This window comes from Carassius gibelio, chromosome B3 (genome assembly GCF_023724105.1).
Source record: "Carassius gibelio isolate Cgi1373 ecotype wild population from Czech Republic chromosome B3, carGib1.2-hapl.c, whole genome shotgun sequence".
NCBI lineage: Eukaryota > Metazoa > Chordata > Actinopteri > Cypriniformes > Cyprinidae > Carassius > Carassius gibelio.
The window spans coordinates 13,491,406-13,517,108 of NC_068398.1; the positions used below are offsets into that span (position 1 = coordinate 13,491,406).

At 37.9% G+C, this 25,703-nt stretch overlaps 2 protein-coding genes across 2 annotated transcripts; both read right to left on the minus strand.

Moving 5' to 3' along the window:
- Positions 1–239: 239 nt before the first annotated feature.
- On the minus strand, positions 240–16,849 carry micall2a (mical-like 2a). Its single transcript, XM_052550792.1, has 18 exons — positions 16,450–16,849; positions 15,457–15,505; positions 13,594–13,735; positions 12,934–13,265; positions 12,429–12,559; positions 11,769–12,272; positions 6,543–6,745; positions 6,212–6,290; positions 5,516–5,676; positions 5,338–5,424; positions 5,176–5,262; positions 4,706–4,767; positions 4,475–4,598; positions 3,501–3,603; positions 2,800–2,873; positions 1,512–1,626; positions 1,387–1,433; positions 240–1,273 (listed from the first exon to the last, which is right to left on the minus strand). The coding sequence occupies exons 1-18, from the start codon at positions 16,590–16,592 to the stop codon at positions 1,191–1,193; spliced, it is 2,526 nt and encodes an 841-aa protein (XP_052406752.1). The 5' UTR covers positions 16,593–16,849; the 3' UTR covers positions 240–1,190.
- A 2,568-nt stretch (positions 16,850–19,417) lies between these two features.
- On the minus strand, positions 19,418–23,867 carry LOC127952395 (visual system homeobox 2). Its single transcript, XM_052550812.1, has 3 exons — positions 23,522–23,867; positions 21,835–21,992; positions 19,418–20,496 (listed from the first exon to the last, which is right to left on the minus strand). The coding sequence occupies exons 1-3, from the start codon at positions 23,745–23,747 to the stop codon at positions 20,071–20,073; spliced, it is 810 nt and encodes a 269-aa protein (XP_052406772.1). The 5' UTR covers positions 23,748–23,867; the 3' UTR covers positions 19,418–20,070.
- Positions 23,868–25,703: the final 1,836 nt, after the last annotated feature.

The following is a 25,703-nucleotide window of genomic DNA, read 5'->3' on the forward strand; positions in this document are numbered from 1 at the left end:
CTAAAACCCATATTAAATGATGGCTGTGTAAACGGGCCGTTTTACAGCACGAGCGATGATGGGGACAACAATTAGCTACGAGCTGCAAACGAAAGGTTGGAATAAACTGGGCAGTTCAGTTATGGTGACCATTAGGCTTTTCCATTTAACGTTTGTGGGCTTCACAATTCAGATGCATGCATCTGAGAGAATAGAGCATGAAGAAAGCTGATGTAAATAAAACCAAAACCCTGGAATGGTTTAGGGTACATAAGAAACTTCATTAAGATTTATTAGAGAACTCATTGTAAAAGTCAAACAGGCTATACAATAAATAAAGCACATCCACTTGTAAGCATCTCTCAAGACAACTTTTAAAACTTCTTAAAACATCCATTGTGTAGGTTTTTCAAACAGTTAAGTCATATTTAAACATGTATAAAGACATCTCTGGACAGACTATATTTCTTACACAAGTTAAATGAGGTACACTTTTAATTGAAACTAGGTTAGAGGGCTTAAAAAGAGAATAAAACCAATAATCCATGCCTTTCCAGCACACAAGATCCTCTGCTGTCTGATCTCCAGCTTGATTTAGCTTTCTCAGGAATATAAAATAAGGAAAACTCTGCCTGTGCCTGTGCAAATGCATGTGAGCTCATAGTGCCCCCTTCAGATCACTGCAAGCACTGCATCTTCAAGACCTCTAGATTTAGCAGGTCAATGATTAGAATGTATTTTTTTAGGGGGTTGGGGTTAAATTAAGATTCCACACAGATTTTTGGATCACAGTCAAGTAGCGCGTTTCAGCCAGCCTTGGGCATCTGTTTGTTTATCTGCTAATATAAGTTACCGTTTATGTCTGAACAAGTGTGGGGGTGGAAGACGACAAGAGAACAAAATAAATGTTGTTTTTGAACAATAATTATTCAAACTAGCCCACACATTTAAAGTAAAGGCAAAAAGCATATAGGACCAATGTGTTGCTAACTTAAAGCAAATGAATAGAACTATTATCATCTTAAATCAAATCAAGAAGTGAAAATAACTACAAAAGAAAAGCGTTTACACAGAACACCATTTTGCTCCAAGAACTCTTAAATCCCTGAAACACCTGGCATGATTGTTATACAAATCCCGCTTCTAATGTCACCTGGAGAAACCTAGAGCAGAACTTCTGGATCACTTCACTCCAGCAGCTCTCAAGTTCACTATCCCATTGAAGCTTTTTTACTTCTCCGTCTAAATAACCTCGAGAAGGACGACTTTCGTTTGTTTTTAAACTTCGAAAGACCTGCATCAAAAAAAAAAAAAAAAAAAAAAGACATTTAGAAAGAATGTTAACAGTTAAGATGTCAAATCTACTCTCAGAACAAGATAAAAATGACAAGAGGGACAAGTTCTCACCCAGTCTTTGCATCATCTCATTCAACTGTTGATCTTCTTCCTCCTCCCTTAAAATGTGACAGATTCCATTCACAAATGTGCTTTTGCAAAATCGACCACATTTAAAAAGACAGTATTTGACTTACCTTCTCCTGTCCTCGTCCAGTCCTTCAACAATGGCGTTCCTGTCATTCACGATCTTCATCAGTCTGTTCAACAGCTCGGTTTCCCTCGTCTTCTCATCTAAAGTCTTGACATGTTCTAATACGCAAACATACACATTTCATGGCTTCCCCTTCAGCTGTTATAAAGAGTACAAGTGTAAAATGAAGTAATACCGCTATTACATTTAAACTTTATTATAGAATTGGATTCAAAAGTTGACATTTTTCCAATTTCACTTTGCATCACTTACGACATCTGGTTAAAACACTGTGTCATTATTAAAATAATTACTGATGATTTGAAGCTCGGAACCTGTCCGAGAACTGCTTCCATGTGTCACAAGAGATCTAAGAATAAGCTTCATTTATAATTGGTGCAGCTTTGTAAATGCAGACTTACCATAGCAACCAAAAGAGTAAAGATATATAAGAAAAGCTTCTTATTGCAATTTGTTGAATTAAAGTTTTATTAAATAAATACTAAAATCTTTAAACAAATCATTCCCTTCAATTTACTTTTAGAAACTTTCAAAAAAAAAAAAAAAAAAAAAAGGAAGATTCTTCTCGAACAAATATTTTATAGATATTAGCTGGGTTTCTATACAAATTAGCAAATTTAACTTGTGCATAAAACTGGAATTTTGCATAAAACATTGGCAAATAAGCCATTTTCATCCGACGAGTAAAAAAAAAAAAAAATACATTGTAATTTCCTGATGACCTGGCAATAAATAAGAAAAGTAGGAAAAGCCAATGAATATAATAATTTTGACATTGGCTATAATAAATTACTCGAGCCCCAGAGCGAGCAGATGAAACAAATGCAGTCATTGCTTTCAGAGGGAGGCAATTATAAAGTAGTACTTTGACGACAGACTTTGCTGAGGCATTTCAAGAATGACCATAATATTTCAGATTCTGTGCAACGAGATCGGTCCGCCGGCTAGTCAGGTTATGCCCTCCCATAATGCAAAGTCACATTTATTGGCAAATGCGTTTCAATGTCCCATTCAACTTTTCTTTTTTGTGTGTGTGTGTGTATTAGACATGTGCAATTTCATTAAGTCAAAAACCACCTCGAGGAAATTAAACCATTTTCATTCGAAATATGGCATTTCCTTCACTCGTTTCTTAAGCGATACTTCAAAATGCAGATAAAAACAGAACACAGCTATTGATCACTTCCCCCAAAAACGATCAGTCTATTTCTAATGAAAAAAAAAAGCTGAACGATATTGGTATTACACTAGTAACCCAGGCTAATTTTTACCAGGTTTATTGATCAATCTCCTGAGCTCTCCTTCGACCCCAGGCTGCTGCTCCTCCAGATCTTGCGTTCTTGCTCTGAAAAAGATCGAGACCGCCGTTTAAGAGCTAACATCTAGTTATAATGGCTGGTTTTCTCCATTGCATGTTTTCTTTTAATATTAAAGTGATGGGAAACCCAAAAATGAAAATTCCGTCATGAATTACTCACCCTCATGTTGTTCCAAACCCATAAGACCTTCGTTCTTCTTCAGAACACAAATTAAGATATTTTTGATGCATTGTGAGAGCTCTCTGACCCTTCCATAGACACCAAGATGACGCAAAGGAGACACATTGTTAAATAAATTCATTGTTTTTATTTTCTATGAGCACAAAAAGTATTTTTGTAGCTTCGTAAAGTTAAGGTTGAACCCCTGATGTCACATGGATTTTACAGATGATCCTTGCTACGTTTCTGGCCCTTGATTTTGGCAGTTACATTATTGTCCATGGGAGGATCAGAAAGCTCTTGGATTTCATCAAAAATATTTGTTTCCAGAGGATGAATGGGTCTTATAAGTTTGGAACAACAAGAGGGCGAGTAATTCATTACACAATTTTCCTTTTTTGGGTGAACTATCCCTTTAAGCATTCTGAGAATTTCTGAATCCAGAAATAGCATCTAGACAGAAACCGTAGTTGTGGAGTACGGGGATCACTTACATGTACATCAACTCTGACTCCCTCCGTATGTAGCTTTGTTTTTTCCGAATAAGGTTAAACCAGTCCACCATCAAGGGATCCATCAGCAGGTCCCCATGACCCTCTGTAAAACAGTCCAGTGTCACTGAGGACACCAAGGTCCTAACTGCTCTATCCATAAGACACTCAACCTCAAGCCACAATTTAAAGTGCTCTGGAGACGGGCATCCAAAATGCTCATGTTCAGCTTCTATTTTAGCCATGATTGAATTCTATTTGTCTCCTAATAGAGCATTTTAAAGCGGGCTAAAAAGCATGTTTTCCTTTGACATTGCCTTGAGGTGGTACAAAAAATAAATAGAAGTACAAATCACGCACACACAAAATTAATTTGATCAAGTGGTGGTTTCGGCTTTGCTGGGACCGAGAGGCAGTCAGGTAGTAGGAAATTCCACCGGCTGCTAGCAGCAGGACAGGTGACTGGAGGAGGAGCGAATCTGGAGATGATATTACTGTGCCATGGTGACCTTGAAAAGAGCCAATCAAGTGCCCTCGCCCCATTCAGCTAGCAGCCCACCGCCGCTTCTCCATTTCCATCCCAGCATCCCTCAGGAGGAAAGGGAGCTTCCTCAGCGCCTCGCCTCATTTGGCCCTGGCAGCTGGAATCGAGAGCCCTTTATTGGCCACAGCCTTCCCCTAAAGGCTACATCCGAATTCCAACTCCCAGGTGGACGGGCTCAGCTAACAGGTTTGGAATGAGTGCACGACTCGCATAACTCAATGAACCACATATACGGGGCTGCTACATGCAGTCTAAAACACTTCAGATGGATCTCGAATTGCAACTAAAGGAACATCTGATGTCCCAATAAGCTTTTGTCCTAAACAACCTTGAAAATTGTTTTTGGGAACTTTAAAATTCAATTCAGATTTTTGTCTTTGAGAAATGCGGAATGCTGCCATTACATTAATTACTGTAACATCTGATCTCAAACCTTCTTCATAAACGCGAAGCCTCCACTCCAACTCCACCCCTTCGTTCTCCAGATCGTTCAGCTTGTTCTCAATGTCCTGCAACTCTTTTGAGATCTGATCTGGTGTGATGTAGCAAGGCTTCATCTGAAAAGAAATTATGTAACCAGGAAAACCATGGGTAGGACTCCTTTAATGTAGAAAAATATTCCTGAGATTACATATTCCCGAGATTAGCTTTTGCAATAACTTACAGCAGGCAGTTTTGTTTCATGCAGCAAGACATTTGTAGACGAAATACTTCCATTTACGTAACCTAAAGTGATAAATACTGCTTTTTAGTGTATATGAAAAGCTGAAGGTTAAATGTGGTCAAACATGAAAGAGGTTTCAGATAAAGAACTCACAATAAAAATAAAATTCTTTAAGAATTTTTCACAAATTCAGCAAAAAGATTAGGACACACTGACCAAGCCTCTGTTTTTTCATACAAGTGAAGTGATTTACTAACTATAATAATAAAAAAAAATATAAATAAATATATATATATATATATATATATATATATATATATATATACACACACACATATATATATATACATATATATATACACATACATATATACACACACACGATATTAAATATGATCTTACATATTATAGGATTCTTTTTTTTTTTTCCTTAAAGAAATTATGTTTGCATAGTTTTAGAACATGCTTACTTGAGGTTGTCGACCCGCAGCGAGGTTGTTTTGGAGTTGAAGGTTTGTGACTGGACTCAGAGGGCAAGGAACAGTCAGGTTTAGAACCTATGGATGAAAGAATAAGATCTTCATAAATGCAAATCTTCCCATGCTACAACTGATAATGTGGCCTGGACTTACCCTGCACATCACAGGTCTCTCCCAAACACAAGACAACAGGACTGAATGGCTGGAGAGGGGCAGAGGAACCTGGTGATGGACATGGTCCTTTTCAAACAGAGTAGGAGAAAAAGAGGGTAAACTTCAGTTTGGTAATTGAGAAACAAGTTTGCTCTTAACAGCGAGGAGACCAGCTTACCGCAGGTACCCTGCTGCTGTTCCCTTCTTGGTTTCGGGGCAACACTGATGGAGCAACTAGAGTTGTTAGATATGGAGGTTGGAGAATTTTGGGCTGTCACACAATGGTCACTTTCGTTTTTTTCTGAAGTCATCAGGATTTCCTTGGCGTCATCCGGAGATCTATCCATAGCAAAACAACCTTACTACACTGAAAACTGGAGGTGAAACAGTTTTCACTCATAAATTGCTAGTAAACTTACTAAGTAGTGGGAAATAACATTGAATTCCGAAGTAGAAGCACTGCATTTTGTTGCAAAACTGTATAATCCAGATAACATTTGCAACCTTCAAAAAGATGCAAAAGCATCATTTAAAATGCCCTCACCTTATATACAGTAGGAGCAAACAAAGCTAAAAGGATGCTCATCTGAGGAACTCAAAGTTAGAGCATAACAATTCAGGGGAGGTTGGTTTAGGCGCAGCACTCCTTGGGACTGGTGAGGACTGGGGATAGAGTGAGCGGATGCATTCTGAGGCAGTCAAACACTATGGGGGAGACAGGAGGCATCCGCCGGCTAGAGGATGGATACATGAAAGGCCCCACTGTCAGTACTCAGCTCTGAAGTGTCTTTGCAGCTCACACCCGAGTGACTCTGCCTGCTTCCCCTCGTGTGGATTAGAAAGCATTAGGGATAACTAGGCTCATCCAACTTACTTGAGTCTTGGTCCATTTGGAGCTGCCTTTGGCTTTGATCTCCAGTCAGATGGGCCGTCGCAGCTCTGAACATCTTTGGCTGAAGCCGAAACAGAAAAGACAAAAATACTACAGGGTGAAAATCAGTCTTCAGGTTCAATCTTATTCCTGTGGGCTACATGAAAAACAATGGATGCTGGCCCGTGGCTTAATTTAACCCGTTTCCTGCCTATATTCGCTGTTCCTACTTATTGCGTATGTTTATGGCAATATTTCCCATGCGACCTTTAGAAAGCATTTAAAAAAAATGAACAATCCATGCAAGCAAAGGTCATCTGCGAGTGAACACCACCTTTGGCAGTAGAAAGCAGTGGGGATGGAGGTCTGCTGCGCTCCTTGCTGACGGCAGTGAGGCAGAGGGATTCTTTAGAGTTCATGCCACTGATAGCAGAGCCGGTAGAAGTGGCCTGATATGAGCTCCTTCCTGTTGCAACTCGTCCGTGTAACTCCTGCCCCCAGCTAGAGACTTCAGCAGAAGTGCATCTGATTTTTAGCCTGGGATAGATGGTAACAAAGGTCAAATACATTAAGCATTCACACTATGATCATACAGGCAATAGATGCACCAGCTGAATGCTCATTTTTAAGACTTAAGAATTCAGTTTTGTTTTTTTGTCCCCCCAAAGAGATTAAATCAATCAAATGAAACAGTGAACGCTTAAATACTGATATGTTCTAAAACCTGATGTTCTAAAAGCATTTTAATCATCCCAAACTTCTGAATAGCAGTAAATTACAGAATTTGCTTCCCAAACATAGTCCTCCGAGCATTCATTAAAGCTTAATACAGTATTTCTTAAATGTCTTTAAACCCAGTTAAAGCTTTACTTAAACGAGCATTTCACCCCCCCCCCCCTTTTCACTCAATATCCTGTTAATCTTGGAGTACCTATAGAGTAGTAATGCATCCTTCATAACTCCAAAAAGTCTTTATTTTTATTATATTTATAAGAGAAAGATAGTCTGTACCGATTTTTCCCGGAAAAACACGAGCGCCTAGAGGCGTGACGTGTGGGCGGAGCTAAAGAATCACGAGCGCGAGTAGGCTTTTGAGTTGAGCAGTGTTAATTTTGACACGAAATTTTAATTTAGTTTTAGTCTTAGTCTTTTGACTATAATTCGTTTTAGTTTTAGTCAAGTTTTAGTCATCTGATTTGTTTTAATTTTAGTCTTATTTTAGTCGACTAAAATTGCTTGGTATTTTAGTCGACTAAAATTGCTTGGTATTTTAGTCGACTAAAATAAGACTAAAATCAATAACAGATTCACTAGACAATTTTTTACAGCTGGTATAGGAAACAAACCTAACCAAAATATATAAACCACAAATTCAACTTTATTTCAACACAACTGTGTCTTTATTTTTATTCAAAAGCTTTTATGCAGCAACAAACACTGTCATGATAATGTAAACAATAACTAGCTGCCAATTGACCATCAATAAAAGAAAAATAAAGTTAGGTCCAGGACCTTAAAGTTTACAGCTGAGCTGAACAATAAGTGCATACATTTAAAGTAAATATTTAATAAGTTGGCAGCTAGGTGGATAAAAAAAGTAACAAGATTTTATAAGGTATTCATTTGTCTAGCAATATTGTATGTTTTAAATACTACAATATTGCTAGATTTGTATGTATAATGATAGGATGTGAACATTCATGTTTCACATGACTAATATAGAAATATTTGTGATATTGTCAACAAGTAGAACATTATAAAATATACTAAACATTAGTATTAATCAAATGTATTTATCATGATATTACGTATTAGTATTGTGCTCGCATCTAATTTGAAGAAGGGGCTATTTTACAGTACTTTTCAGTTCGTAATATTTAGCTCAATAAACAAAAGAACATCGTTGTAAAATTACATTTGAGAAAATGTCCGGGTGGCTCGTCTGTAAATGTCTTTTCAAATTGGTTGTGTTCTTGCCACGAATGAGCGCTCTGCGTGCTTTACACTTTGTTTTGTTTTGTTCGTCGTCAAACGTGAAGTGAGCTGTGGACATTTTGTCGCTCTTTTAGACAGTAGGGACTTTAAGCAACAGCTGCGAATGGAACGGCTACAGCGACCGGAAGTTTGCCGTCACACCGCTGTAGCCAAGAACGTAAAAGTCACTAAGCAACGGTAAAACAGAACAGCGCAACGCAGCATTAATTCATTTATTGAGATCCAAAAAAATATATAATTTAAAAAAGCAAGAGAAGGATTGCTTTTGGCGTTAAATGACAATCTTTTGTCAGAAGAGGAGTTTTTAATATTGTATGATGTAAATAAGTCTAAAAACATAACATTTATTTACCTAACCTCTCACGTTGTAGCGACTCCGGCAAATCAGCTGTTCTCCCGTAGTAGACCGTTAAATTAGAACGTCAGAAAGTAGCAGTTAAATTCGCGCAGGTGCCGTTCCACCAGAGGCTGTTGCTTAAAGTCCCTATCACCTCTTCGAATGCCGACTTCCCGGGAGCTCATAAAAACTGAAAACCTTCGCTTCACGTCTCAATAAGTCAGGCTCTGATTGGTTCTCTTCTCTCATGCAGTCTGTTCTGTTTTGCCGGTTCTTTTGCTCATTCCTCGCATCTCTCCCGTCTGCTGATTTGATTTTCGTCACAGTCTATTTTCGTCTCGTCCTTTATTCGTTGACGATAATGTCAATCAATTTAGTCATAGTTTTAGTCTCCATCAGTGCCTTCTATTTTAGTTTTCGTTTCGTTTTCGTCAGCAAAAATATATTCGTGACGAAAATAATGACGAAAATATTTAGTCAACGAAATTAACACTGGAGTTGAGAGCATGTGGAAGCTGTGAAACAGATCCAGAGGCTGAAATTTGACAAGAGCAGCATCAGCAAAGGCGTCTCTATGTGGTATGTACTGAAACTGTATATATTTGCTTAGCGGTTTTTGAAAATGACTAAGTTCCACTTTATGTCGTCTTTTTTTTTTTTTTTTTAAGCTGTACATGTGGAAAGTGCAGTTTTGATGACAACATCGCATGTTGTTTACTTGATGTGCTTACAGGCTGATAGCTAAGTTAACAACACAGAGATATTTGAAGCAGTTTTACTCACCACATGTGGTTCCAACAAACGATCGTGACCCTTTTCCGTTGGGACTGCATTATCCTTAAGAAATAAACGACGTGCAATCCGAAATGCAGGGAACAAACAAAAACACTTGCACAACTCCGTTGATGCTCTGTAAAAATAAACTCCATCCAATGGTCCCTTAATGCTGTTTCTCTTTTGGTAATCTGTGCAGGGTTGTCTTGCCCTGGCAACCAAAAACACACTCCTTTTGTGACTTTTCGAGACGCTCTCGCTCTGATCAGTGAATGCCTGTTGTGCTCTCAGTGCGCTGCTATACAGGAGCGCGCGCTCTTCCGGGAGAAGTGCCTCAGGACCCATATAAGGAAATTCCGCTCCATCTAACGTCACACAGAGCCATACTCGAAAAAAACTTTCCGAAACTTGTGACAAACCGGAAGAGGTTTTTTTGGAACAAAAATACTCCTTCAAACGTACAACTTAATTTTTGAAACTTTGTCCATGTTTAGCATGGGAATCCAACTCTTTAACAGTGTAAAAAACTCAGTATGCATGAAATAGCATTTCACCCCCCCTTTAAGCAAAATTTTACACTTGTTATTTTCAAAAGTGGATAGGCAAAAACAAAATAAAATAAACAACCCTATTAATAAGGATTATCACCTTCATAAACTTTGTAATCTTCACATTATGAAAATGCAGTTTAACATACAATTTACAAACTTTCCCTAGTAAAAAAAAAAAAAAAGAAATTTATTTTGTTCCAAGTTTATATTTGTTCCAAGTTTATATTGTTCCAACATATCGCTTGAGCCTTACTGATAAAAAAAAAAAAACTATAAACCTTATTTTGAGTACTAGCACGTTTCTTAAAGGGGGGTTGAAATGCTATTTCATGCATATTGAGTTTTTTTTACACTGTTAAAGAGTTGGATTCCCATGCTAAACGGACAAAGTTTCAAAAATTAAGGTTGTACGTTTGAATGAGTATTTTTGTTCCCAAAATACTCCTTCCGGTTTGTCACAAGTTTCGGAAAGTTTTTTTCGAGTATGGCTCGAGTGTGACGGAGCGGTTAGACGGAGCGGAATTTCCTAATATGGGTCCTAGGGCACTTCTCCCGGAAGAGCGCGCGCTCCTGTATAGCAGAGCACTGAGAGGCTGAGCACAGCCTGATCAGAGCGAGAGTGTCGCGAAAAGTCACAAAAGGAGTGTGTTTTTGGTTGCCAGGGCAAGACAACCCTGCACAGATTACCAAAAGAGAAACAGCATTAAGGGACCAGTGGATGGAGTTTATTTTTTCAGAGCATCAACGGAGTTGTGCAAGTGTTTTTGTCTTTTCCCTGCATTTCAAAGATGCTTGTTTTACAAACAAAGCCCAGTTTGACGACGGATTTGGGTATCGTTTATTTCTTAAGGATGATGCAATCCCAACGAAAAAGGGTCACGATCGTGTGTTGGAACCGCAGGCGGTGAGTAAAACTGCTTCAAATATCTCTGCCTCCTTGTTAGTGCATCCGCCTCCCATGCGGAGACCCGGGTTCGAGCCCCGCTCGGAGCGAGTCGTTGCTGCTGCTGCTCTCGTTCAGTTTCAGCCTCGGGATCTGATTCTGGATCATAAATATACGCTGAATCTGACTGTAAGCCATGGTTTGTTTTGGATGATGGTTTTGTCCTCACGTAAAGTCACAGTTTCCAAACGCTCTCAACGCAAAAGCCTACTGGCGCTCGTGATTCTTTAGCTCCGCCCACACGTCACACCTCCAGCCGCTCGTGTTTTTCCGGGAAAAATCGGTACAGACTATCTTTCTCTTATGAATATAATAAAACTAAAGACTTTTTGGAGTTATGAAGGATGCAGTACTACTCTATAGGTACTCAAGATTAACAGGATATTGAGTGAAAACGAGCATTTCACCCCCCCCCCCCCCCTTTAATATTAAGCCTAAAATCTGCTTTGCCACTATTAATGAGGACTGTATGATATTTGAATAAAAGCAGTTTTTAAATGTAATATATTTAAAGTGTACCTGAAGAATACTTGCAATAATTCCACTTTAACAATTAAATATATATTTAGTTGGACTTCAGCACTACTTCCCCACAATTAAAGTGCATTGTGCATAAAATTATTCCACTTCAGCAGACTGAGTATATAAGTTTAGCAGACCAAAAGTAACAGTGCAGGGTATTTTTAAGCACATAAATAATAATAATAATAATAATAATAACAACAACAACAATACTGTAAACCAGGTGTGGCCAATGTCGTTCCTAGAGAACCACAGTTCGCAGAGATTTACTCCAACCTTCATAAGTCACCTGCCTGTGGCTTTCTAGTAACCCTTAGGTCTTGATTACTGTAGTTTGTTCATGTGTGTTTGATTAGAGTTGGAGCTGAAGTGTGCAGGACCGACACTGACCAGCCCTGCTTGATCAAACCATGACAGTGACCACTGCTAGACACTCACTGCTTCTGTGCTCCTGGGTCAGAATTAAGCGCATTGTTGTTATTGGTGTTTCCTTTTCCATTTGTCAGGACACTGGTTGTGTCTTTCTCCTCCATCTTTAGTCTTGTGTTCTGATTGGTGCGGGACTCTGAGGGGCCTGACTGCGGTCTTGTGGTGGACCAATGCTCTGCTGCTGAACCACCGGACTGAAAGAACTTCTGCCTGGCATCCTGAGTCCTCTGAGCAGAAGTGGTCCACGACTGCGAAGCGGGTCTGAGCTCCACTGGTCGGGGCGCAGCTTTGATGGGGGCAGATAATACAGAGGTGTAGCGCTGTGAAGATGGCTGATCTCCACTGTCAGATTTGGGCACTAAATCAGCAAGCGTAAAGCCACTGCTCTTAAAAGGCTTAACAGTAGGCTTGAACCCATTTTGGCCATGGCGGTGAATAGCGCAGACCAGTGAGCCAGCATCTGATCCCAGTTTATATGCCCCAGATTTCAGTGTGCCATAGCATACACTACACCTGTTTAAAAAAAAAAAACATCATTGCATTATTGTAGTTGTTACAAGGCAATAAAAGGACTAAACAGTGCGCTCCACTCACTCCACAGATGAACACTTATCGATAGTTATGCAAAATAATACTGATGGCTCGCAAGCACCATCAGTGAATACTCACTTAAAGCAGCTCCGATGGTAGAGTTTTCCATCCACCAGGTGTCTCTGGACCAGATGTACATGATTTCCACATACCGCACATTCACCTTTCAATGTACCGGTTTTATTTGAACTCTCCACCAAAACAGTTTTCTACAAAAAAAATAATAATAAATAAATAAATAAATATATACACACTTTTTTTATTACAACAGAAATTAAATAAAAGATAATTAAAAATAAAATAAATGTGAAATTATAAGCAAAGACAAATCTCTCTGCAAACTAAAAATCAGTTTCCAAACCATAACTGAATCATGCATTTTTATAACTAGGATTAGACCAAATCAGAAGTAGGGTTGCAAAGGGGTGGAAAATTTCCGGAAACTTTCCAAAAATCCACAGAATATTCCAAACAATCCTGAAAAGTTCCCAAAATGTCTGGAATATTTTCGGAAATTTACTGGAAAGGTACCAATTTTTGCAACCCTACTCTGAAGCAGAACAAAGGAAGGCTGAACTGACACCTTCTCAGTATCTCTGTGTGGTTGTGGAGGAGATCTCGCTCCTAGTGGCGTGATGGGTGCCGGCACACATTTCGGCCCTGGAGATTTCTGCCGGTCCGTGCCAGTCTGTCGAGCTGGAGCAGCTACAATGTGCTTCTCTGGAGCACTTTTCTGGATGTTAAGAGACGGAGGATGGTTGTCTCTGATATTTTTTGGCATTTCAGTTTGAGGAGGACGGTTCTCTGTATTGGTTTTAAGATTGTGGTTTTTGGCAACCACAGGCAGATTCTTTTTCTCTGATGGCACCTCCTTTGAGTCCTCAGCGTGTCGCTTGATACCTCCAACTCCCCCGACTGAGGGAAAAAAGCCATTGAGAAAAAAAAAAAAAGACTAATATTATATATAGAATTTTTTTTTTTTTTTTTTTTTTCCAGGGATAATTGGGTGCCACTAGCAGAGTTAAAGATGCAATGTAATGAGGTCTTGTGACTGGTGCATACTTCTGTTAGAAATGTTCGTGGCATAATACATGCTTCACATTCTGCATACTTCACTATACTTTTAAATAGTGTGTGTTCTAGTACTTTAACATTCTGAACATAGTACAGAATTCAGATACGACGACAAAAAAAAACTAATTTCCATTCTAAACACTGTCATGGTGGATAATCACAGTCTTACTTGGCGAGCGGCCGTGGAAGTAATTATAGTATTGTGAGACATATGTGAGGATGCTGAGTCTGTCTGGGACAGGCAAAGCCACCATGTCCTCTGCATCCAGAAGAGCTGGGATTCCCAGATGATCTTCAGCCACACGGAACGCCTGGAGCACATCACATGACACAAATCAGCCATTAAGTTCACAGCTACAACAGCACATAATAGGAGGATGAATCAGTACAGAAAACAACAATCTGACGACCACAAAGACGCAAGACAAGTACCCTTTGTTTATAACAACCATTGAACATCCTCATTCAACATGACCTCATACGATTGTTTTAGGCTGCCGACATCACGCTGTGGAAACCGTTTTCTAGGGGAAAGGCACTTTGCCAATTAACTGTAAGCACAGGCCAGGCACAAAGAAGGTAGACGTCAGAAACAGAACAGGCCAGTAAGCAGCACAATCTGGCACCACAGCAAGACAGCCCGGGCAGGAAGCGCATAATGAATAGCACATTTCCTGTGTTTACAGAAGCCTGGGAACGGGGACAGGAGAGGGGGATACCAGGCCATTGTTTAGGACTGAACTGGACACACTCATTACATTTTACAGGACAGCTGAGGAGGGGCGGCATATCCTCCATGATGCAGCTGCAACTTCCTGTTTCTCTTTTGTGCTCCAGCACAGAGTATGAAAATAGTACGAACTAAACACTTTTGGTAAATACTGTCTGGGTTTAAACAGGACACTTGTGGAAATATTTGCATTTAAATGCACAGATGCGCAACTAACATCTGTAAATACAGTAGTAGAACAGAGGTAAGTTAATCTTGACGGAGAGGATCAGGTGTCCTGTGATGACGGTCACCCTTCTTTATAATGCATTAACTGGACAGAATCCACACGGCTCGGGTTCAAACTACAGCAGACTGCCATCTATAGAAGTGGTGAGGGTTTGTAATAGATCTCAAAGTGTGGGGCTTATAAACTACAGTCTCCGAGGAAGCAACGCAAGGAAAAGCTCATCATTAGCAAAAAAAAAAAAGACAGGGATGAAAAACAGTTAACTCACTGGTCCTGGTCAGACTGCATCCATATCCTCAAATGCACATTAAATCTTACATATAAATCGCTAACACTTTCAGAATGAAAATAATTGGTTCAAACAATTAAATTATGGTAACAGTTCTCTGAACAGTTCTACAGCAATCTGAAATCTACCACTCTAAAGAAGTTCATAATATAAACTGAAAATTACCTGTTGCCTGTGAACAATAGATCAAATGATCAAAGCATAAGTGTGGAATCTATCAAATGAATAAATGGATCCAAATCGATCTAGATTGTGTAGTAATTACTCACTGAAAAAAATAAAAAAAAACTCAGCCCTGAAAAATAAAATTGGATGGTTTAGGACAATATTCATCCCTCTAACCCAAGTTCACAGAGTACAAGCTTGAAACTTTAGACGTTTCACTGCAAGGTAATGTTGGCAGAAACTAAAGGATATCTTTGTGCCAAAAGCTACAGCTGGAAGACTTGACCCATAAATAGGCTCTTTTACTGAGCCACAAGTCTCGTCCATTTAAGAACTCCGTAAACATTAGATCACATGCATTTCACAAGCTGTGAGAAGAGTCTTAAGTGCTCTTACTCATGTCAGTACGTGAGAAACTACGTTTAAGTACATAAGACAACTTGTCAAAAAAAAAATACTAATAAAAAAAAATCAAGAGTGTGCATTATCTGACTGTAACAAACACACATCTGAACAGGATGCAGCTAAAACTAAGCGCCACACACACAAGCTACAGTATGCGTCAAGCCATCAGGTCTGTGGTCATTTCCTATGATCAAGGCCAAACAGAATAACTTACCAAGTGGTTGTTGTAATACACATTGTCTTTGGAGAGAGACTCAAAGTTTCTGAAAGAAAACAAGAACATGAGTCACCAGACAGATAGAAACCTTGAGAAGTGTTAGAATACAATGCTGATGCAAGTTTAATAACACAAACAGTTTTTAAAGTTCACAAAACATACAACATTCACATTTTACACAAGAAGTAGGCCTAAAGAAAAATAACATTAGAGGCTCAGAATGAATAAATAGTGAGCGTATACTGTATGGGCAGGTGACCCAACATGCCCATAGATTCAGACTGTGGTCAAGATTGTTGGGTTAAATATGTAAATGTTATGTCATGTGAAATAATCAAGGAAGTGTAAATCTTGGGTCCTATGAGAAGTCTCTATTTTCACTTTTTTTCTCTCTCTCTCTACTAGTTCAATCAAAATAGTCCTGTAATACAAATATTCCATGTAGTCTCTATAAAGTCCAAAAAGCTGCATACATAAAATCACTTTAATATTGTAATATCACGGAAGAGTATGTCACGTAGCAGGATGTAAACTATCCATGAATCGGCTGACCTAATCCCACTGCAGTATAATGAATTACAATGGCTTTAGAAACAATTCAGCTACAGTACATTCATACTTAACTTTTCTCCCTCATCTATAAAAAAAATAAAATAATTTTTAATAATTTTTTCCATTATGGATCTGGTTTCTAGGTGAATGTGATCTAATGGATGTATTTAATAAAAGCCGGTTCATTTCCAATCAAATTAATTACTCCTCTAATAGTGAACAAGCTCCACAATATGCACCCAAATATAATATAGCATATACAGTTTTTCACAATCAAGTCAAAACAAATATTTGACCCACATCTTTGAGCTATACGATGTTATCCTCATCAAGACTTGCTTGATACTTTACACAAATCCCCCCCCCAAAAAAGTGTCAACAAATTCCGCATCCTAATAAGTGACAATTTAAGGCAGTTGAGAGATCAAGGACTCTTACATGAGGTCGGGTCTGAACTTGTGTATGAGAGCGCAGAAGGCCAGTCCATCTCTGAAAGAGGTGCTCATGTTGCTGATGCTCACATCTCTGTATCCCTCGCACTGATTCTTACACCACTGCTGGAGCGCCTTGATCGCCGCCATCCTCTCCAAAAGACCTCGCTTACCGCCAGAACACACGCCAGAGATAGTCTACTAAATAACAGAAGGACAACAGAAGACGTTTGTTCGACGGAATAACGGAACTTGAAGGAAATGAGTGTGGAGACACGGCGGGAAGTCCCAAAGAAAGAGTGTGAAGAGTTGAAGCGGATGTGTGATCTGTGACTGGCGTCTCCTCAGAGCTGTTCCCTTCAGCAGAGCAACCGCCACGACACCTGAGGAACAGAGGAAATGAAGGGGAGGAGCAACAAATCATCAATAATTAAACGCTAATTGCTTATTATCTTTCTTTAAGGGGTATGTTTCGCTCGTTATTATATCTGTGTTATATGGCAAGGAATGTGACGTAATAACGGCCTACTTTAAAAAAACATTCCAGTTTTGCGGTTCATTTTCAAGTTCATGTCATGTGGGAAACTTAACATAACCTACTTAAATATTACAATGTATTACATTCAAATTTCTGGGAATATAAATTATTTTAGTCATAATATCAGACTTAGGTTAAAGCAGCTGAAAAAAATGCACTTAAAATATTACTTAAAATATAGACTATATCGATCAACATTTAGAATTTGCATTATTTCTTGGTTTATTCATATTAGATAGATAGATAGATAGATAGATAGATAGATAGATAGATAGATAGATAGATAGATAGATAGATAGATAGATAGATAGATTTATTATTGTAGCAATGATTGTGTTTGTGTTTAACAATGAAAATAAAGTTGTTGTTTGTTTTTTTTTCTCAGTGAAATCATTTTGGAAAGCTTCAGCACAACCATGAATGATCATTTCCAAATGCAAGTTATCATTGTGCCTCAAGCAGTCCATCTTTTCAAAGATATTCTTTAGAAAACATGATATTATACTAAAATTCAAAAGGTTAAATGAATTAAAGTAATTTAAATGAATTTAAGGTCAACACTAGCAAATTGCTCACTGAGCAGAGATTTTAACTCTTTATTATAGGTTATATCCTGTTAGTAAATAACGAAGCTATAAGTAATAAAGTTTTAATGCCTCAGCTCGCCCAGATTACATTTCTGAAAGCCCTGTGTATGCTTTAAAAAAATACTTTCTTAAACTGCAACAAAAGCACATTCATTTAAGTACATTGTTTATAAGGTACTTCATAACAAGAATGACCCATATTTTCATGACACAGGCATTGTAAACGTGTAATATGTTTATGATAAAACCACAGGGGGCTGCAGAAGATGTTTACAACCATCATCATAGATCACCTCAAATTATTGCTCCATGAATATGAATGTTTACAATGGCCTCTTAACAAGGTCAGACTGTCCACCTCATTTGCACAGGCAAATACAAACCCATGGGAAATGAAGAAAAAAAAAATATTCAGCCTTTTGTTTTAATTTAACAATAATAAATTTTTTATATATATATATATTCATTTAAATGGTCTAAACTTTACTTAATAAACATAATATCTACAATTAACAGCAACATTTCTTTAATTTACCCAATTAAAATCTATGCGTTGCTGTCCTGGATGTATATAATCCTAGTGTAAAGAGAAATACCATCACCGTTCAGCTGTCCTGAGGCAGAGAGAGATTGTTTTCAGTGTAATTTCAGATGATCCACCTCCTCTGATGGTTTTAAGTTTGACTAAGGTAACCCACGGTGAGCATCAAGTTGTGGATGGGTGGGATTATTTATAGCTTGACCGGACTTCAAAAAGACGGAAACCTGACTATGATGAAGCTGTGAAAATATGAGCTAATGGTTACACATCCAATCCTCTTCCAGATTTCACATGCATGATATTATCATAGACTGTTGTGTTCAAACAAAATGGCTTAACCTCAAGACAAGATGCCCTTAAACTCAAGAGGACCCTGTTGCCCAGAGGAGGGCACTCTTACTCCAGCCTTTCTCAGAGATAGACCTATAGACCTAAACACTAATGAAATTCCAGGCTCTTCAACACCAGCTTGGTCACACAAACATTGCACAAAGCTGGACATTCCCTAATTGAGAACTTTTAAATTAGTTTGACAAGAAGCAGGTACTCTGTCCATGTTTTCAGATAAACCAGCGCTGTCCTGCATTTCACAAGTCATCCGGGTTTGCAGTTCTGAACAAACATTTCCCAGGATTATCTGAAGTGGATTTAAACAGATACTCCGAATATACATTCTGCATCATTAACCAAACAGTTTCAGGTCCCATATTTTATATCCATACTATGGAAGTCAATGGCACCCAAAACCTGTTTGGCAACCAGCATTCTTCAAAAGAGCTTCTTCTGTGTTCCACAGAAAAAAATAGTTTGGAAAGTCATACAGGTTTGGAAAAACGTGAATGATGACAGAATATTAATTTTATGGTTGAATGATCCCTTTAGGTAGCACATTTTCTTGAAAAACATGTAAATGTTCAGCATGGAACATGCAATTAAAAAGTGATTTCCAAAAGGATGCAATAATTACAGAATATGAACAAATGTAGCACAAATAGTAGCACCTACTGTAAAAAAATAAGACATGTAAAGTGTGTTGCCATCTTTAAAAAGCACATTTGTCAGAAAAGGCAGTAATTTTACAGCCATCCCTATTGTGTTTGTGAAGGGCTTGTGGCAGCTTGCAGACATCCTGTGTTTTCACACAGAGTAACAGGAGAGCTGGCCATCGATGAGATCACCATGAGCTCCTCTTTTAGCTCTTCTTGTTCACTAGCTCTCAGTCCAATAACATCTGAGAAAACTACCATTGCAAATGTCCACTGTAGGAAGAAAGCCAAGCAAGCAACCTTAAAAAATGTTAAATGCTGTATAGAAATTGCTCCTTATAATAATTAAAGAAAACATTTAAAATTAAGAAAAGAGCAGATACATTTAGCTTCACATTTGGTGATATGTTGATACAGACCCTTTTCAAAATTGAGATGACGCTTTTCTACAGATATATTTTACATTTTTAAAACATGTATTACACTACAGATTGTGTTATATTACACTGCTATTAAATTATATAAAAATGAACACTGCTGGGTGTTTTTAAAACAACTTATGAGAGAATGATGGCAAATTTGACATCTTTCTAATCAATCTAGATTTTTTCCCCTTGCATGTCAAGCCATAGAAACACTATCATTGTATTTTTGCTATTAGGGTAAATGGGAAAACACACACAAAAAAAGATTTGTTGTAGTTTGTTCATCCCCTATTGAAGTTTTCTTAACTACCATGACTTTTGCTTCTGAGAATCCCAGAAATTTGAAAAGGGTTTACTGGTTTCACAGATAATACATGACATTGTGAGAATCTAAGAAACAAAAACAACTAGAGAGTGAAGAAATGTGTGCTTCGCTGCTCTCAGTCACTTTGTTTAACCTTATTGCTCGTGTAATTGTGAATAATAATAAATAATACATTGAATGTGATTTCTAGCGTGTTCTGAGGTAATGTGTAACGGCTGCTTCTGTTTCAGTCTCTGTCCCGGCCTGCAGCAGATCCCTGGGTCTTCAGCTGTCTCTCTCTGCTGGCCTTGGCCACAGTGCTGTGGATCTCTGCCTCATAGTCCCTGGCCTTCGCCCTCAGTTTGGCAATGCTGCAGCAGCGGAAGTCCTCTGGACTGGGCTCCTCTGACCCCTCCTGATCTCTTGGCCGCTGATGCATGTCGCTTATGGGGCTGTGGATAGCTGATGAGGACGGTTTGGACCAAGTGGGGCTTCCAGTCTCGTGCCTGCTGTCCCGGCCTGGGCTGCTGCTGCTGTGGAGCTCTGGAGCTGTGCTTCTGCTGGACGAATCTACCGATCTGTCGTCACTCTCGCACCGGCCGCACTGCTCTCCTGCCTGGCTCTGGAGCTTTATCTGTTGCCGCATTTTAGCCCTGCGGTTTTGGAACCACACCTGTGGGAACGTAGACATTTTTTCTAAAATTCTACATTTTCTAAATTCTAAAACTGTCACAGTCTTAGTATTGATATAAGTCTTGTTATTCTGTTTGCTTCTCAAGCTGATTTTTTGTATCCTAAGAATTGTTAGTGGAAAAAATATGAAAAAGACTCCTGTTAACTGTCACCCCGTCCCGTATACAGGACACCTACATTTACTTCACTATATTACAATTAAATCTAATCTAATCTTGACAAACTATATATCGTTGGAAAGGTCTAAGACTCCTAAAAAGATATTTTACCAATCATTTTTGTTAAAAATGATGTAGGAAAAGTAATAAATTATGGCAAGAGTGCACCTCAAAAACCTATACATCATAACAGGAGTTCTGACCTCTGTCAAAAAAAAGTGTCTTCTTTGTTGTCTTTTTCTCGATCACACTTTAGAAATCAACAGAAATGATATATCACTTGAAAACTTAAAATCTCAAAATTCATCCTTTGAAACCCATTTTAAATTCAAACTTTGCATTACCATGAAAATGGTACATCAATATCATGTAATTTAGGTTTGGATTCATGCACTTTCAAGTTTATGTTCAAAAATGTGAGTGACAGTTAACAGGTTAAAAAATAATTTGGAAATCGAAATAGTTTGTTGTTGTTGTTGTTCTTTTCCCAGTTTTTCAGTTCCCTTTTTTTTTTTAACTTAGAAAAGTCCTAACAAATAATAATAATATTGATATATATATATATATATATATATATATATATATATATATATATATATATATATATATATATATATATATATATATATATATATACGATTATCATAAAAAAAATTGTGAAAATGTTTTTATTTATTAATTATTATCATTATTATTATTATTATTATTATTATTATTATTATTATTATTATTATTATTATGTATTTATTTTTACAGTTTCCCTTTCAAGGATTTAGCTTATTTAAAAAAAAAAATTTTCAGAAAAAAAATAGACTTAGGAAAGTAAAATAAACTCATTAAGAAAATCTAAATAGTTGTTTGTTCTCTTTCCAGCTTTGCTTCTCAAGAGTTTTCTATTTTAGTAGAAAAATCTACATATAATTGAGTCATTAAGAGAACCAGAGATTTTTCTAGATGTTATTATGTCAATACAGCATTTGAAAATGTTAGGGACAAAACAACACTTGCTGCAAATTAAAAAAAATAATAATATTTTTTTTTAATAATAATAATAATAATAATAATAATAATAAACTTAGCAATGTTTCAGAGAAATATTTAGTAAATATTCATATTATTTTGTGCATCACAACAGTCAAAGTAATCGAAGCGATGTCAACCTGCACTCTGGCCTCGATCAGGTCCAGTCTGAGGGCCAGGGCTTCTCTCATGAAGACGTCTGGGTAGTGTGTGCTCTCGAAGGCCTTCTCCAGCTCCTCCAGCTGCCAGCTGCTGTAGTTGGCCCGAGCTCGCCGCTGCTTCACTGGCCGGGGTTCATCTGGAAGCCACATCGCAGCCACCAATTAGAAAAGTGCCAGAGGCTGACAAGGAACTAATGGCTCTAGATTGGATAATTAGCGCAGCGTTCATTAAGCCCTCTTCAGCAGAGCCGGATAATTGATTGTTAGTTACGAGTTGTTAGCCAATCCTTTGTAAACATTTTGAATCCTATTAAATACTGTAAAATGAGGATGGACAATTATGAGAGAATATGATTCACAAATGGCCTCTCTTAATGAATGCTACACATATGTATTATTAAGAGCAAATCACTTAATTAAATGTACAACACCTAGAGCTATCTCACCAGTCAAGCTTTTTGCCATACTACACATTATATAAGAGTGCAATCTTATCTCAAAGGCTTTATTTACACAGCTTTATTGAATACATGATTCTTTTTAGCCAGTTATTAAACTACATAATTGATTGGGGTCAAAGGCAATCCGTTTCTTAAAAGTCTCTCCTATCACTATTTGGCCTCTTTCTTCACACATAATAAAGTGATTTCGAAGCATAATAAATATTTCATGTCCATTTTTTTTTTTTTTTTTGTAAGTAGTCTTACAATAAGTGACAAATTATACAATAAATATTCAATATCAGGGTGATAAAAGATCAAAGAGTCTTAAGCCATCTTCAAGAACCTGCTAAGATCACATCTCTTCCATTTACACTTGACCCTCTAACACTTACTCTATTCTATCTACTTCTTTTATTTTTACTTCTTAAAACCCCCTCTAACACTAGCACTCTCCGTTATTTTTCTATTCTGATTGTTTTCTTTTATTTATAAAATAATAAAACTTGACCCTCTAACACTATCACTTTCTTTCTATTCTACTTGCTTTTTTCATTCATTATAAAACATTGCATCTAACACTAACGATCTCTATTTTATTTCTATTACTGTATATCTAGTTGTTAACTTCTATTCATTCAACAAAATAATTTGAGCACCTAACACTTAGTCTCTATTCTATTTCTATTATTTCTTCTGTAGTTGTTTACGTTTATTTTTATTTAAAGAAATAATCTGAGCCTCTAAAACTAACACTCTCTATTCTGTTTCTAAAATATAGTTGTTTACTTTTATTTAATGAAATAATTTGAGCCTCTGACATGTTATTCTATCTAGCACTCTATTCCTTTTCTAATTGTTTTATTTATTTATTATATATAAAACTTGACCCTCTAACACTAGCACCTTCTCTTCTTTATATATCTACTTGCTTTTCTAATTGATAAAAAAAAAAAACTTGACCCTCAAACACAAACAATCTATAATCTATTTCTATTTTATCTACTTGTTTACTTTTATTGAAAAAATCTATATATACATATTGAGCCTCTAACTCTAACATCTACTTGTTTATTTTTATGATAAAAAAATACTTGAGTTTGTAAAGCAGCATTCATTAAGCCCTCTAATTGATAGCTGATAGCCAATCAAGAATAAATAAATGATTGGCTACACAGCACTTACAATCTTTTGATGGTTTAATTTAATATGTCAGATGGGCTCACCGATAATCTCAGCATGTTGTCCTGTGGACTGAGCGGCCAATAGCAGAGCCTGTTTGTAGGGCTTGGGCTGCAGGTAACTGCGCAGGAGCTCGTAGCTGAACAGAGGCCTGGGGATGAAGATCTGCGGTGAGCTCAACCTGCTGGGAAACACTGGGAACAAATGCGCAGCCGAAGAGTGGAAGACCGCAGAAGACAGAGGAGACACCAAATGCCCAGTGCCAAACATGGCCCAAGTTCAGCAAGGTCCAGAAAGGGCTCCAGAAATAGACACATGTACGTGATGAACAGTCTCTTCAGGCGTTGAAGTGCTACCGAACAAGATCCAGCTCCAAGAGAACTCTTCTCACCTGAGTCAGGTGTGAGTCCCACCCTCTCCCTGAGTCACATGACTCAACCATGACCACTACTCCTAGAAAAACAGGGCCAGCTTTGAAGGAAATCACCCAATCATAGGGGACCGTTGATTCCATGCTTCATTTAAGAGAGGCTTCTTACAGCATCACTCTTCAGCAGACGTCCAACGGTGACACCTGATGCCTCCTAATCCACACCTCAGCAACTCTGAAAGTAAATGAGTAATGTCCCACCACTTCCATTCTGGGGGGAGTACTGTATATGGACAGGCCTGTCATTCTGAAGTATTCCATAGACAAGTTCAGGCACTCTTCAGCTTCTGTGTTCACGTATTAATATGACAAAGCAGACATTTGGAATTGGAGTGTGGCGAGAAAATGGGGAAAAGCACCGCTCCTGTGCTGCAAATGTTTCCAAGACACGTACAACCGCCAGAGAGACCTGTTTGTTGCTCTCGCTCTGCTGTCGGCGTACAAGGGTTAGATCTTGAAACATGGCGAAGTAACAGATGGATATTAAATCATTAAGGGAGAATCAAAGCATTCGGTAAGAAAACCCAGTACGAACAGAGCTTTAGTTGAAACCTGCAGAGAGCGCGAGCAAACAGCCTCTGTTTACACAGTAAACACATCACACTAATTGGCCCACATAATTGACATTCATTTACAAGCCCATTTGCAGCATTTGGGTGTTTATATGACATTAATTTGAGATACAACATGACTAAATGAAAAAAAAAATCCTTCAGGAAAGGCTTTGATGAGTTTTCATAATCAACGTGCTCCTCTTTGTGAAAGCATCTGAAATGAAGAATGTGTGGCATCAACTGGGAATTCTGCTGTCAGATTAAAACCCGACGCCTTTGTTCCAAATGACGTCTAAGCCTGTTATCTCACTCAAAGCCTTCTGCGCATTAGGAATAAGATCACCTGTCCAAACAAGGTGTATTGTTCAGTCCTGAGCCAAGGACAGAGTTCACTAACAATGGTTTTGGGTCATGGATCTCTGGTCTTTGAAAACAGATCACTTTCCCAACTAAGACCAAATTGTACTTTGAGAGGAATACCACACTATTCACTGAAGCTTGAGGAAATTGTGAGTGAGAAATTATATTTTTCATGTAGATAAGTGGTTCTTATGACTGTCATGAAGGAATCATATTTCCCAATTAATCGACCATCTAATTCATTCATTCGCATATCAGGCTGATTTAAATCTCAAAGACGGGAATATGCTACACGGCTTTTTCAAATCAGAACATATTTTAAAGAACTATGCATCATACGCTTGCCAACTTTGGAAATGGTTATAGATTTTTTAAAAATTAAATGACTGAGGATCACACATTTGAACTCACAACTTCACATAGAAACACGCACCATTACTAAGAACTCTGTAACAGATGAGTGTTCTAAAAACAATGTGTTCTAAGCAAACATGATATCCTCGGACTTGATAGATTCATAGCATGATAAAAATATCTGAATCTCTGCCCATCATACCTTACACACTTTTCTGTGAAATGCAGTCTGGCTCCGACTTTTGGAAACTAGCATTGAACTCTGCAGACTGTAAAGCAGGGCAAGAGTCGAGTAGTGTATTCAAGAATTAAAGGGATAGCTCACCCAAAAATGAAAATTACCCTATGATGTACTCACCCTCAAGACATCTTAGGTGTATATGACTTTCTTCTTTCAGACAATTACAATCAGAGTATTATTAACTAATGTCCTAACTATTCCAAGTTTTATAATGGCAGTGAATGGTGGTCAAGATTTTGATGCCCCAAAAAGTGCGTCCATCCATCATGAAAAGTGCTCTACACAGC

Bases quoted from the DNA above. Each gene is read 5' to 3' on its own strand.
- LOC127952395 (XM_052550812.1), bottom strand. From the start codon at position 23,747: ATGTTTGGCACTGGGCATTTGGTGTCTCCTCTGTCTTCTGCGGTCTTC. The intron at 21,993-23,521 runs GTGAGCCCATCT...TGTGGCTTCCAG, and splicing joins ACAACATGCTGAGATTATCG to ATGAACCCCGGCCAGTGAAG. The intron at 20,497-21,834 runs GTTGACATCGCT...ACGTTCCCACAG, and splicing joins TGATCGAGGCCAGAGTGCAG to GTGTGGTTCCAAAACCGCAG.
- micall2a (XM_052550792.1), bottom strand. From the start codon at position 16,592: ATGGCGGCGATCAAGGCGCTCCAGCAGTGGTGTAAGAATCAGTGCGAG. The intron at 6,291-6,542 runs GTGGTGTTCACT...TTTCGGCTTCAG, and splicing joins ACTGCTTTCTACTGCCAAAG to CCAAAGATGTTCAGAGCTGC. The intron at 5,263-5,337 runs GTAAGTCCAGGC...TTTCATCCATAG, and splicing joins AGAGACCTGTGATGTGCAGG to GTTCTAAACCTGACTGTTCC.